This window comes from Nerophis lumbriciformis, linkage group LG24, assembly GCF_033978685.3.
Source record: "Nerophis lumbriciformis linkage group LG24, RoL_Nlum_v2.1, whole genome shotgun sequence".
NCBI classification, from domain to species: domain Eukaryota; kingdom Metazoa; phylum Chordata; class Actinopteri; order Syngnathiformes; family Syngnathidae; genus Nerophis; species Nerophis lumbriciformis.
This window is the reverse complement of record NC_084571.2, coordinates 41,672,132-41,687,045: the sequence shown is the minus strand read 5'-3', so window position 1 is coordinate 41,687,045 and position 14,914 is coordinate 41,672,132. Positions and strand designations below refer to the sequence as shown.

Sequence of the window (14,914 nt, the reverse complement as noted above, 5' to 3'; positions counted from 1 at the left end):
CTAAATTTAAATCTAATGTGTGATGTTTATTGTCCAAATGTACAGTCAGTGAAAATTTATTTCCCCACAGGGACCAAATTTAAATCTAAATTTAAATCTAAATCTAAATCTAAATCTAATGTGTGATGTTTATTGTCTAAATGTACGGTCAGTGAAAATGAATTTCCCCACGGGGACCAATAAATCTACATTTAAATCTAAATCTAAAGTGTGATGTTTATTGTCTGAATGTACGGTCAGTGAAAATGAACTTCCCCAATAAATCTAAATCTAAATCTAAGCAGTGTGCACACCAATGAGCTCCATATATCCCAGGCTGTACTCGTGTCCATTCTATCAGTCAGCCTTTATAGACGCCTGGCACTCTCTGCAGTTGAGTACATGTGTGATGACGTCATACAGCGACAATAGAGAGGTTAATCAGAAGCTATAATGGCGTGTATTTCCATCGTGTGGTATCGATGTAAATGCGCCTCTATCGTCGTCATGCACGCCACGCAGGAGGCGGGAGCGCGCACGCAGGAGCGGTCCCTGCAGCAGAGCTCGGGCCGCGTGCGTGCGCGTGCGTGTGCGTGTGCGGTGGAGGAGCCTTGAGGAGCGCACACGGAACCAGCGAAGATGGACGGAGTGGGATCGTTCGGAGCGGGCCGAAGCGGGTCCACTGTGGACCCCATTACCTTCGCCAAACAACCGCAGACCATATTAAGAATCCTGTCGTGGGTGAGTTTTTATTTTTATTTCATTTTTCCCAACATCGGGATGCGTGTTCTCTTCCGGGGTGTGTTCACGTTCACGCGGAGGATGAAAGCAAGGCCACGGTGGTCATTTGCATTTGTACACATGTTTGCTTTTCCCAGGTTACTCAAACGCACCATCAGCAGCACAATGTTGTTATCGCGAAGATCGTGGCCTTTTCCCCCTCGTCACGCATGCGCGTGTTTGGGACTGAAAATAGGCAATATTCTCCTCGTCATCGCACCTGTGATTGGCTCGTGGCCGGCGGTGCGCGCGCACGGGCAGTGACGTCATGTCAGGGTGAATGTCCCCCAACAACCGGCACGACCAATGGCGGGAGGATGTCGGTCATCTGATTATGCAGATGCCATTTTGGTGTGGTACACTTTTACCACACAACAATGTTTTTACACCTTTTTTTTAACCATTGTTTTATTGAAAGAATGCAGAAAACATAAAACAATTCAACTCAGCAGTTCTAATTTTCTGCCAGCGGCTGCTTGGTGTTTGTCCCCATACCAATATTTTGGTACCGGTACCAAAAATAGTTTGGTACTTTTCAAAATAAAGGTGACCACATAAAATGTTTTTTTTAACAAAAATCTTACGGCACATTAAAGTGAATCATATTTATATAGCACTTTTCTCTACTGACTCAAAGTGCTTTTACATAGTAAAATGCAATAATAAACATGTTTATTATTGCAATTTAGTCCTTAAATAAAATAGTGAACATACTACACCATTGATTGATTGATTGAGACTTGTATTAGTAGGTTGCACAGTACAGTACATATTCCGTACAATTGACCACTAAATGGTAACACCCCAATAAGTTTTTACACTTGTTTAAGTCGGGGTCCACGTTAATCGATTCATGGTACAAATATAAACTATCATCACATCACACAAGTTCATCATCAGAGTATATATATTGAATTATTTACATTATTTACAATCCGGGGAGGTGGGATGTGGAAGGGGGGTGTTAGTTTAGGGCATACTTGCCAACCTTGAGACCTCCGATTTCGGGAGGTAGGGGTGGGGGCTGGGGGGCGTGGTTAAGATATATATATATATAAAAAATATTTGACTTTCAGTGAATTCTAGCTATATACAGGTAAAAGCCAGTAAATTAGAATATTTTGAAAAACTTGATTTATTTCAGTAATTGCATTCAAAAGGTGTAACTTGTACATTATATTTATTCATTGCACACAGACTGATGCATTCAAATGTTTATTTCATTTAATTTTGATGATTTGAAGTGGCAACAAATGAAAATCCAAAATTCCGTGTGTCACAAAATTAGAATATTACTTAAGGCTAATACAAAAAAGGCATTTTTAGAAATGTTGGCCAACTGAAAAGTATGAAAATGAAAAATATGAGCATGTACAATACTCAATACTTGGTTGGAGCTCCTTTTGCCTCAATTACTGCGTTAATGCGGCGTGGCATGGAGTCGATGAGTTTCTGGCACTGCTCAGGTGTTATGAGAGCCCAGGTTGCTCTGATAGTGGCCTTCAACTCTTCTGCGTTTTTGGGTCTGGCATTCTGCATCTTCCTTTTCACAATACCCCACAGATTTTCTATGGGGCTAAGGTCAGGGGAGTTGGCGGGCCAATTTAGAACAGAAATACCATGGTCCGTAAACCAGGCACGGGTAGATTTTGCGCTGTGTGCAGGCGCCAAGTCCTGTTGGAACTTGAAATCTCCATCTCCATAGAGCAGGTCAGCAGCAGGAAGCATGAAGTGCTCTAAAACTTGCTGGTAGACGGCTGCGTTGACCCTGGATCTCAGGAAACAGAGTGGACCGACACCAGCAGATGACATGGCACCCCAAACCATCACTGATGGTGGAAACTTTACACTAGACTTCAGGCAACGTGGATCCTGTGCCTCTCCTGTCTTCCTCCAGACTCTGGGACCTCGATTTCCAAAGGAAATGCAAAATTTGCATGGTTGGGTGATGGTTTGGGGTGCCATGTCATCTGCTGGTGTCGGTCCACTCTGTTTCCTGAGATCCAGGGTCAACGCAGCCGTCTACCAGCAAGTTTTAGAGCACTTCATGCTTCCTGCTGCTGACCTGCTCTATGGAGATGGAGATTTCAAGTTCCAACAGGACTTGGCGCCTGCACACAGCGCAAAATCTACCCGTGCCTGGTTTACGGACCATGGTATTTCTGTTCTAAATTGGCCCGCCAACTCCCCTGACCTTAGCCCCATAGAAAATCTGTGGGGTATTGTGAAAAGGAAGATGCAGAATGCCAGACCCAAAAACGCAGAAGAGTTGAAGGCCACTATCAGAGCAACCTGGGCTCTCATAACACCTGAGCAGTGCCAGAAACTCATCGACTCCATGCCACGCCGCATTAACGCAGTAATTGAGGCAAAAGAAGCTCCAACCAAGTATTGAGTATTGTACATGCTCATATTTTTCATTTTCATACTTTTCAGTTGGCCAACATTTCTAAAAATGCCTTTTTTGTATTAGCCTTAAGTAATATTCTAATTTTGTGACACACGGAATTTTGGATTTTCATTTGTTGCCACTTCAAATCATCAAAATTAAATGAAATAAACATTTGAATGCATCAGTCTGTGTGCAATGAATAAATATAATGTACAAGTTACACCTTTTGAATGCAATTACTGAAATAAATCAAGTTTTTCAAAATATTCTAATTTACTGGCTTTTACCTGTATATATTTTTTTTAATTCCATATATATATATATATATATATATATAATAAATTATTATTTATTTATATATATATATATAAATAAATAAAAGAAATACTTGAATTTCAGTGTTCAATTATTTACACATAAACTCACACATAACACTCATCTACTCATTGTTGAGTTAAGGGTTGAATTGTCCATCCTTGTTCTATTCTCTGTCACTATTTCAGAACACACACATTATACAAATATACATTATAAAATCAATAAGAAAACGGGAGCTCTAATTTGGGAGTCTGAATTAGGATCAGAAGTTCCTATATAAACATTGCGCACTCAAGTCGCCATTTTGTATTGATTGCTGCAGCTGTGCGCTGGATTCATTCACAAATACAAACTACAACTCACAAACACTTTAGAGTTAGGCTCCACCATCAGAATGTGTACTTAAACTTATAAAGATCACATGGATATTATTCAGTGAGTTGATTCACCAAAACTAACCTGTTATACAGGAGGAAAAATTTGTTTGACATGTACTTCGGTATCAGGGAGGTGTAGCGGATTTTATAGACTAGGCTCAGTGCAAGTGTTTTTCAACCATTGTTGGTGTTTTTCTGTGTGTAGTGTTTTAGTTCTTGTCTTACGCTGTTATTTTGGTGGCCCTTCCTGTTTTGTTGGTGTTTTCCTAGACATGCACCTGGGGATAAGTTGATTGGCAACACTAAATTGGCCCTAGTGTGTGAATGTGAGTGTGAATGTTGTCTGTCTATCTGTGTTGGCCCTGCGATGAGGTGGCGACTTGTCCAGGGTGTACCCCGCCTTCCGCCCGATTGTAGCTGAGATAGGCTCCAGCGCCCCCGCGACCCCAAAGGGAATAAGCGGTAGAAAATGATGGATGGATGGACTATTTAACCTGTTGCTGTACTTCTTTGTGTGGACATTGTTGATTGCCTTGTCATGTACGGATGTACATTGCGGACGCCGTAAGTTTTTGCTGTCGTCCAACATTCTGTTTCTGTTGACTTTGTAGCCAATTTTACTTTCGTTTTGCATAGCCATTGCCTTTTCCTTTCCCTTTTGTTCATTTTTTGGTTTAAACGCTGCATACCTTTTTACCTGCCTCCCGCTGTGCTCTGCATATTGGGTTCACGACAAACCATCCTCATCTCAGCCGACACATTCCGACTTTTACAAAGCAATGAAGTACCTGCTGCCACTAGTGTGCCGTGAGATATTGTCTGGTGTGCCGTGGGAAATGATGCAATTTCCCCTAATTGGTCAAAAAAATATTGTTTGCAAATCAATAATTATAATCTGCAAATAATGTGTCATTGCTTAGTGTCCCTTGCCAATCATTCCCTGGGAGGGAATGTTGACCATTTTGACAATTTTTCCACATTTTGGCCTGTTTTGGCCTTTTTCTTCCCGGCTACCCTTTGAGTCATCCCCGGGGGTATTTTTGAAATTTTTCTCATATTGGTTCTTCCTGGAACTTGTGGAACTCACTCCCGGGAAGGGAATGTTGACCATTTTCGGCATTTTTCCACATTTTTGGGCCTGTTTTTACTTTTTTTTTCCCCAGCTCCCTCTTGAGTCATCCCCAGGGGTATTTTTGACATTTTTCTCATATTGGCAAAAAAAATGTGGAAAAATGCCAAAAATGGTCAAAATTCCCTTCCCAGGAGTGAGTTTTACAAGTCCCGGGAAGGGAATCTTGACCATTTTTGGCATTTTTCCAAATTTTTTGGCCTGTTTTTACCTTTTTCTTCCCAGCTCCCTCTTGAGTCATCCCCAGGGGTATTTTTGAAATTTTTCTCATATTGGTTCTTCCTGGAACTTGTGGAACTCACTACCGGGAAGGGAATTTTGACCATTTTTGGCATTTTTCCACATTTTTTGGCCTGTTTTTACCTTTTTCTTCCCAGCTCCCTCTTGAGTCATCCCCAGGGGTATTTTTGAAAATTTTCTCATATTGGTTCTTCCTGGAACTTGTGGAACTCACTCCCGGGAAGGGAATGTTGACCATTTTCGGCATTTTTCCACATTTTCTGGCCTGTTTTTACCTTTTTCTTCCCAGCTCCCTCTTGAGTCATCCCCAGGGGTATTTTTGACATTTTTCTCATATTGGCAAAAAAATGTAGAAAAATGCCAAAAATGGTCAAAATTCCCTTCCCAGGAGTGAGTTCTACAAGTCCCGGGAAGGGAATCTTGACCATTTTTGGCATTTTTCCACATTTGTTTTGCCTTTTTCTAACCCTAAAGCAAATAAACTTTAAGTCACAGCCCATCTAGTATTGACCAAAAAACAAAATAAAGCATAAATAAAAACTCTTCCTTCCATGTATCAAGTCCCTCATTTGCTCATATTAATCCTGTGCTAAGTCAACAAAGCATGCAAACTGAAGTAGAAACTATTCAAGAGTTACTCTCTGCCTTCTAGGTCTCACTGGGTATTGATAACAAAATAAAAGCTGTGCAACGTGTGAACAATTTCAACAAACCAAAAATAGTAAATCACACAATGTTCACTTTAAATGTGCACAATCATTTCCACAGAACTATATCAAGGTGCAGTATCATTGCAGTTACGCTACAATATGCACCCCCCCTCAACCCCGCCCACCTGAACCTCCTCATGCTCTCTCAGGGAGAGCATGTCCCAAATTCCAAGCTGCTGTTTTGAGGCATGTTAAAAAAAAAAAAAGCACTTTGTGACTTCAATAATAAATATGGCAGTGCCATGTTGGCACTTTTTCCCATAACTTGAGTTGATTTATTTAGGAAAACCTTGTTACATTGTTTAATGCATCCAGCGGGGCATCACAACAAAATTAGGCATAATAATGTGTTCATTCCACCACTGTATATATCAGTATCGCTTGATATTGGAATCGGTAATTAAGGGTTGGACAATATCGGAATATCGGATATCGTCAAAAAAAGTCATTATCGGACATCTCTAGTATCAACACTTAAGTCAGGCTAATTACAAAATTGAGCACTAATCCAATATACAGAAAAAGAAGGAACTCACAAAAACGGATGAAAAATTACGCAGTGCTAAAATAAATACATCCATCCATCCATCCATCTTCTTCCGCTTATCCGAGGTCGGGTCGCGGGGGCAGCAGCCTAAGCAGGGAGGCCCATACTTACCTCTCCCCAGCCACTTCGTCCAGCTCCTCCCGGGGGACCCCGAGGCGTTCCCAGGCCAGCCGGGAGAGATAGTCTTCCCAGCGTGTCCTGGGTCTTCCCCGCGGCCTCCTACCGGTCGGACGTGCCCTAAACACCTCCCTAGGGAGGCGTTTGGGTGGCATCCTGACCAGATGCCCGAACCACCTCATCTGGCTCCTCTCCATGTGGAGGAGCAGCGGCTTTACTTTGAGCTCCTCCCGGATGACAGAGCTTCTCACCCTATCTCTAAGGGAGAGACCCGCCACCCGGCGGAGGAAACTCATTTGGGCCGCTTGTACCCGTGATCTTGTCCTTTCGGTCATAACCCAAAGCTCATGACCATAGGTGAGGATGGGAACGTAGATCGACCGGTAAATTGAGAGCTTTGCCTTCCGGCTCAGCTCCTTCTTCACCACAACGGATCGATACAGCGTCCGCATTACTGAAGACGCCGCACCGATCCGCCTGTCGATCTCACCATCCACTCTTCCCTCACTCGTGAACAAGACTCCGAAGTACTTGAACTCCTCCACTTGGGGCAAGATCTCCTCCCCAACCCGGAGATGGCACTCCACCCTTTTCCGGGCGAGAACCATGGACTCGGACTTGGAGGTGCTGATTCTCATCCCAGTCGCTTCACACTCGGCTGCGAACCGATCCAGTGAGAGCTGAAGATCCTGGCCAGATGAAGCCATCAGGACCACATCATCTGCAAAAAGCAGAGACCTAATCCTGCAGCCACCAAACCAGATCCCCTCAACGCCTTGACTGCGCCTAGAAATTCTGTCCATAAAAGTTATGAACAGAATGGGTGACAAAGGGCAGCCTTGGCGGAGTCCAACCCTCACTGGAAACGTGTCCGACTTACTGCCGGCAATGCGGACCAAGCTCTGGCACTGATCATACAGGGAGCGGACTGCCACAATCAGACAGTCTGTTACCCCATACTCTCTGAGCACTCCCCATAGGACTTCCCGAGGGACACGGTCGAATGCCTTCTCCAAGTCCACAAAGCACATGTAGACTGGTTGGGCAAACTCCCATGCACCCTCAAGGACCCTGCCGAGAGTATAGAGCTGGTCCACAGTTCCACGACCAGGACGAAAACCACACTGTTCCTCCTGAATCCGAGGTTGGACTATCCGGCGTAGCCTCCTCTCCAGTACACCTGAATAGACCTTACCGGGAAGGCTGAGGAGTGTGATCCCACGATAGTTAGAACACACCCTCCGGTTCCCCTTCTTAAAGAGAGGAACCACCACCCCGGTCTGCCAATCCAGAGGTACCGCCCCCGATGTCCACGCGATGCTGCAGAGTCTTGTCAACCAAGACAGCCCCACAGCATCCAGAGCCTTAAGGAACTCCGGGCGGATCTCATCCACCCCCGGGGCCTTGCCACCGAGGAGCTTTTTAACTACCTCAGCAACCTCAGCCCCAGAAATAGGAGAGCCCACCACAGACTCCCCAAAATAAATACATACTAAATTAATAATATATATGCTTCTTAAAATCAACTGTCAATACAATTAAAGTGCAAATAAAAATAGAGCTTTACCACATTTTGCGCTTTAGAAACTTCTCTCTGACTTTAGCTGCAGACTTCTTCTGTTTGATTGGAATAGCCATGACTGCCACAAGTGGTGGGAAAGTGTACTACAACCGAGTAGCGCTCATACGGACCACGGCAGAGGAACTGATATCGTTACCGGCACGGCCTCACAAAGGGCTCCGGCCCAATGGTAAATAGTCGACTTTTTCTGCTTCTCTCCTGTCAAAAGCAACACTTTTTCCTCTTAACCAACCTAAATGGACATATTTTTAACCACTAATTGACTGTGAAAAGTGCTACTTCCTACATGATGTTGTGTTTTGCAGGTGCAGTGCAAAAAGCATAGAAGCACCTGTGTCTCTAATCAGGTTTAATGTCACCCTGGGTCTGACATTGTGTGGAACCTCCACCATCACATGGCCGGGTGGGAGTGTGTGTGTCACATGGCCTTGTTCTGTTACTCAGCTGATCATGTGATCATTGTCCATGTGGGAGCGCAAGAAGAAAGGCTCGTTTCAGGAGAATTGTCATAGCTAGAAGGAAAAGATGATTTGGTCTTAGAGCTATGCTAACTTGTATCACTCAAGTTGGCATTGCACACACACACACAAACACACACACACACACACACTTGTGTTTTTCCGACCTTCTTGGGACCTGAGAAAAATTCCTACCTCTTTAGGACCAGCCTTTCTAGATATATAAAGAAGTGTATTTACAACATTAATAATAAATACAAACTATGTAAATATAAAAAAGCTTGTTGTGAAAAATTAGTTGGAATTTCACAAGAAAAACTTGGAATTTGTCATGTCTGTGTGATCATGTTTTGTTTTAGTAATGTTCGGTTTAAATTTTGGACTTTTTGTGCACTTTTGTTTTGTTTTGTCACCATAGCAACCATTAGTTTCACCTGTCACGTCACGCACCTGTTCCACGTTTGGACTCATTGTGCACTCTTGTCACCATAGCAACCATTAGTTTTCACCTGTCATGTCACGCACCTGTTTCACGTTTTGAGTCACGCACCTGCTTTCACTAATCATGTCCATAGTATTTAAGTTCATTCATTTTCTGTTGTTCGGCCTGACGACATCTGTCAGGACTTGGACTTTGGCTTGGTTTGTTCTCCCGTGGTGCAAATGAACTGGACTGGTCAAGGCTTGAAGGTGGGTACATGATTTATTTTAAACTATCAAAAAAGGAATAAACAAAAAGCGCGCACAGTGGCGGAGAATAAAACTAGACTTTAAACACAAAACTTGCACATTGGCAGAAACTATGAACAATTAAACAAAACACTAACTGTGGCTTAACAAACAAAAACTTACTTGGCATGGAACCGGCATGAAAAAAAGAGTAGCAAGGGTCATTAGGGCTGGGAACTGTACAGGTGGGGTGACTCAGCTTCGCCATGCCAAGCCGCAACCCCCAGCTAGACCACCACATTTATGCTCCTGCACACTCTCCACACCCTGATGACCCTTGCTACTCTTTTTTTCATGCCGGTTCCATGCCAAGTAAGTTTTTGTTTGTTAAGCCACAGTTAGTGTTTTGTTTAATTGTTCATAGTTTCTGCCAATGTGCAAGTTTTGTGTTTAAAGTCTAGTTTTATTCTCCGCCACTGTGCGCGCTTTTTGTTTATTCCTTTTTTGATAGTTTAAAATAAATCATGTACCCACCTTCAAGCCTTGACCAGTCCAGTTCATTTGCACCACGGGAGAACAAACCAAGCCAAAGTCCAAGTCCTGACAGATGCCGTCAGGCCGAACAACAGAAAATGAATGAACTTAAATACTATGGACATGATTAGTGAAAGCAGGTGCGTGACTCAAAACGTGAAACAGGTGCGTGACATGACAGGTGAAAACTAATGGTTGCTATGGTGACAAGAGTGCACAATGAGTCCAAACGTGGAACAGGTGCGTGACGTGACAGGTGAAACTAATGGTTGCTATGGTGACAAAACAAAACAAAAGTGCACAAAAAGTCCAAAATTTAAACCGAACATTACTAAAACAAAACATGATCACACAGACATGACAGAATTTGGGCAGTATTATAATAAAAGTTGTCATTTTACTCAAACGCAAGTCAAAATGTTGCAAGAAGAACTGAACATTTGTGCGATATTATGATAAAAGTTGGAATTGTACTCAATAACAGTCGCAGTTTTACAAGAAAAGCTTAACATTTTGGCTATTTTATGAAAAGAGTCATAATTTTACTCGACAAAAGTCACAATTGTATTAGAAAACTGTCAAATGTCGGCAATATTATAATAACAATTGTAATTTTCTGCGATGAGGTGGTGACTTGTCCAGGGTGTACTTCGCTTTCCGCCCGAATGCAGCTGAGATAGGCTCCAGCACCCCCCGCGGCCCCGAAAGGGACAAGCGGTAGAAAATGGATGGAATTGTAATTTTACTCGGCAAAACTATGACAAAAATTATAATTTTACTAAAAAAAAATGTCACTATTTTACAAGAGCAACAAAAAAAATTGGCAATATTGTGATGAAAGTCACAACTTTATATGACAAATGTCCCTGTTTTGCATTAAAAAGTAATTTTATATGTTAAAGTAATAATTTTAAGAGAAAATATTGCATTATGACAGAAACAGAAAGATTATGAGGAATTGTTCCCAATTGTATAAGAAAAAAGTCGACACATTGTGAGAAAAAGACTACTTTTAGTTCATCTATTTATTTTTGTTTGTAATTGTTTTTAATCTTCATTATTTACTTCAACTTATTACATACTTGCCAACCTTGAGACCTCCGATTTCGGGAGGTGGGGGGGGCGTGGTCTGGGCGGGGCGGGGGCGTGGTTGGGGGCGGGGCTAAGAGGGGAGGAGTATATTTACAGCTAGAATTCACCAGGTCAAGTTTTTCATATATATATATATATATATATATATATATATATATAACAAATACTTGACTTTCAGTGAATTCTAGCTATATATATATATTTATTTTATTTTATATATATATATATATATATATATATATATATATATATATATATATATATATATATATATATATATATATATATATAAATAAAAGAAATACTTGAATTTCAGTGTTCATTTATTTACACATATACACACACATAACACTCATCTACTCATTGTTGAGTTAAGGGTTGAATTGTCCATCCTTGTTCTATTCTCTGTCACTATTTTTCTAACCGTGCTGAACACCCTTTCGCAGGTACCCAGAAAGGTTTCGAGTACCACCAAAAAAACTGAATCTCTGAAGACAGTATAAAAATCTGTGTTAAAGATGTACAAATACTGTTTGTATAATAAGCATGTTTATTTTTTAAATGAGGGTTAAGAGTTCAGTACTAAAAAAAAAAAGAAAATAATGTGGCTTAAGTACAGTTTTTTAATTGAGCTGCTGCATTTTTTGGTTGGGTTGTTTATTTATTTTGAGTAACTTCTATACATTTCTAAAAGGGGAGGAATGTAATAGAGTGATCTATGTTTGTCTGTTGCCATCTCCTGGTGAATGTTGGCTATAGCGTACTGGGGTTACTTTTTGGTCGGCCAACGATTTACGTGGTGTTGCGCACCTGACGTCACTCAGGTCCGCATGGAGCTGGAGGGGGCGTGGCTTCCAGCTCCGCCTGAATTTCGGGAGATTTTCGGTGAGAAAATTTGTCCCGGGAGGTTTTCGGGAGAGGCGCTGAATTTCGGGAATCTCCCGGAAAATCCGGGAGGGCTGGCAAGTATGACTTATTACAGTATGTCTCTATATACATTTTATTTTTAAATTAATTTTGGCCAAAGGGGTCGCATTTCAATTTCTTACACACACTTGTTATTTCATATGTTGACCAGAGGGGGAGCACTTTTTAAAAGCGACACACAGTCAATGTGGAAAAATCCCTCCTTTTTGGGACCACCCTCATTTTGACCAGCAGGGGTGCAAATGAGACATTGTCTATTACATACTTGCCAACCTTGAGACCTCCGATTTCGGGAGGTGGTTGGGGGGCGTGGTTGGGGGCGTGGCTAAGAGAGGAGGAGTATATTTACAGCTAGAATTCACCAAGTCAAGTATTTCATATATATAAATGATAAATGGGTTATACTTGTATACTTGTATAGCGCTTTTCTACCTTCAAGGTACTCAAAGTGCTTTGACACTATTTCCACATTCACCCATTCACACACACATTCACACACTGATGGCAGGAGCTGCCATGCAAGGCGCTAACCAGCACCCATCAGGAGCAAGGGTGAAGTGTGTATATATATATATATATATATATATATATATATATATATATATATATATATATATATATATATATATATATATATATATATATATATATGTCTTAATAAGGTTATCCAAAAAATAGTGCTCGATACCGTAGTAGAGCGCAATATATGTATGTGTGGGGAAAAAAATCACAAGACTATTTCATCTCTACAGGCCTGTTTCATGAGGGGTTCCCTCAATCATCAGGAGATTTTCTCTTACATCTCCTGATGATTGAGGGAACCCCTCATGAAACAGGCCTGTAGAGATGAAGTAGTCTTGTGATTTTTTTCCCACACATTCATATATATATATATAATATATGTATGTGTGGGGAAAAAATCACAAGACTATTTCATCTCTACAGGCCTGTTTCATGAGGGGGGGTACCCTCAATCATCAGGAGATTTTAATGGGAGCATTCGCATACCATGGTTTATATAGGGCACAGAGTGGGTGGGTACAGGCTGGTGTAGGGGCGTGGTGATTGGCTCATGTGTTACCTAGGAGGTGTTTCCGTCTATGGCGGCATGTTGTTACAATTTCGCTGCGCTTGTTGAGGGATGACAGGTCTGGACGGTAAATAATAAACAGTTTCTCTTTCAAGCATAGGTTGCATCTTTTATTACCACTATTGTAAGGTGTGCTGGATGCAAGAATTTGCCATGTTATTGAATATTCAACATTATTGTCTTTGAGGTCCCAAATGTGTTTGCTGAGTTCTGTGGTATTTCGCAGGTTTTTGTTCCTGAAAGAAGCCTTGTGATTGTTCCATCTGGTTTTGAATTCTCCCTCGGTTAATCCTACATATGTGTCGGATGTGTTAATGTCCTTGCGTATTACCTTAGATTTGTAGACAACTGATGTTTGTAAGCACCCCCCGTTGAGAGGGCAATCAGGTTTCTTTCGACAGTTACATCCTTTGTTGGTTTTGGAGTCGCTCTGTGTGGGGGTCGACGGCTCATTTGCAATTGTTTTGTTGTGGTTTGAGATGATTTGTCGTATATTGTTCATGCAGCTGTAGCTCAATTTAATGTTGTTCTTGTTGAATACTTTTCTTAGGGTGTTGTCTTTGGGAAAGTGTTTGCCAATCAGATTGAGGAATTTGTGTCCAATGTTCGTTGAGACGTTTTTGCTGTATGGGGGGTTGTACCAGATGATGTCGTTTCGTTTTCTGTTCTTTTTTGGCTGGTTTCCTGGCGTGGGTTCATAGGTGAGGGTGAAATTGTATCCGCTTTCATCAAGGGCTTTTTGGTACGGGGGGGTTGCTTGGTCAAATTCAGCTTTGCTAGATGACAGCATCGATAGCCTTTTATTGATTCCGGTAGGTATTCTTTTCGTGGTGGTGGGTGGGTGGTTGCTGTCATGGTGCACGTATTGGAGTGTTGTGTTGGGTTTCGTGAATGGTTGGTAGCTGTTATTTCTCAGGTTGAAAGTGACGTCAAGGAAGTTGACGGTTTGCTTGTTGGCTTCAATCGTGATCCGTAGGCCGTTCTCTTTGAAAATTTGGCATATGCGCTTCTTGGTATTCTCGCTGCTCCTTGGCGAGGCGCGACACACTGCCAGTCCGTCATCACGGTAAATACCAAGGTTCAGATTGAGGCTAGCGAGCTGGGAGAGTAGGAAACTCTCATTTATATATATATATATATATATATATATATATATATATATATATATATATATATATATATACATTTATATATATATATATATATATATATATATATATATATATATATATATATATATATAAGAAATACTTGACTTTCAGTTAATTCTAGCTAAAAATATATATTTATTTTATTGTATATATATATATATATATATATATATATATACATATAAAATAAATACTTGAATTTCAGTGTTCATTTATTTACACATATACTTCTTAAGTTAAGGGTTGAATTGTCCATCCTTGTTCTATTCTCTGTCACTATTTTTCTAACCATGCTGAACACCCTCTCTGATGATGCATTGCTGTGTGGCACGCACAAAAGTGCTTTCATCAAATGCACTAGATGGCAGTATTGTCCTGTTTAAGAGTGTCACAACATTGCTGTTTACGGCAGACAAACTGCTTTACGGTAGACCAAAACGTGACTGCTGTTGTTGTGTGTTGTTGCCGCGCTGGGAGGACGTTAATGAAACTGCCTAACAATAAACCCACGTAAGAAACCAAGAACTCGCCCTCCATCATTCTACAGTTATAACGTCATTGGGCAGGCACGCTGTTTATATTGTGGGAAAGCGGATTCAGGTCCGCCTGAATTTCGGGAGATTTTCGGGAGATAATTTGTCCCGGGAGGTTTTCGGGAGAGGCGCTGAATTTCGGGAGTCTCCCGGAAAATCCGGGAAGGTTGGCAAGTATGCTATTAGATGCAATGTTATTGATTTATGTCATCACTTCTTCACACCTCCTCATATGGAAGATACTTTTCCTTCTTCATGTCTCAAGAAGGCTAGACATTCAAGAACACAC

General features: G+C 41.4%; 1 protein-coding gene across 1 annotated transcript in view; it reads left to right on the top strand.

The window, feature by feature from the left end:
* The first annotated feature begins 486 nt into the window (after positions 1 to 486).
* Positions 487 to 14,914, top strand: part of syngr3a (synaptogyrin 3a) — a 31,142-nt gene continuing 16,714 nt past the window's right edge. The window contains exon 1 of the mRNA XM_061982115.1: positions 487 to 720. Within this exon, the coding sequence (XP_061838099.1) occupies positions 619 to 720 (102 nt within the window). The 5' untranslated portion in view covers positions 487 to 618. The remainder of the gene's footprint in view (positions 721 to 14,914) is intronic.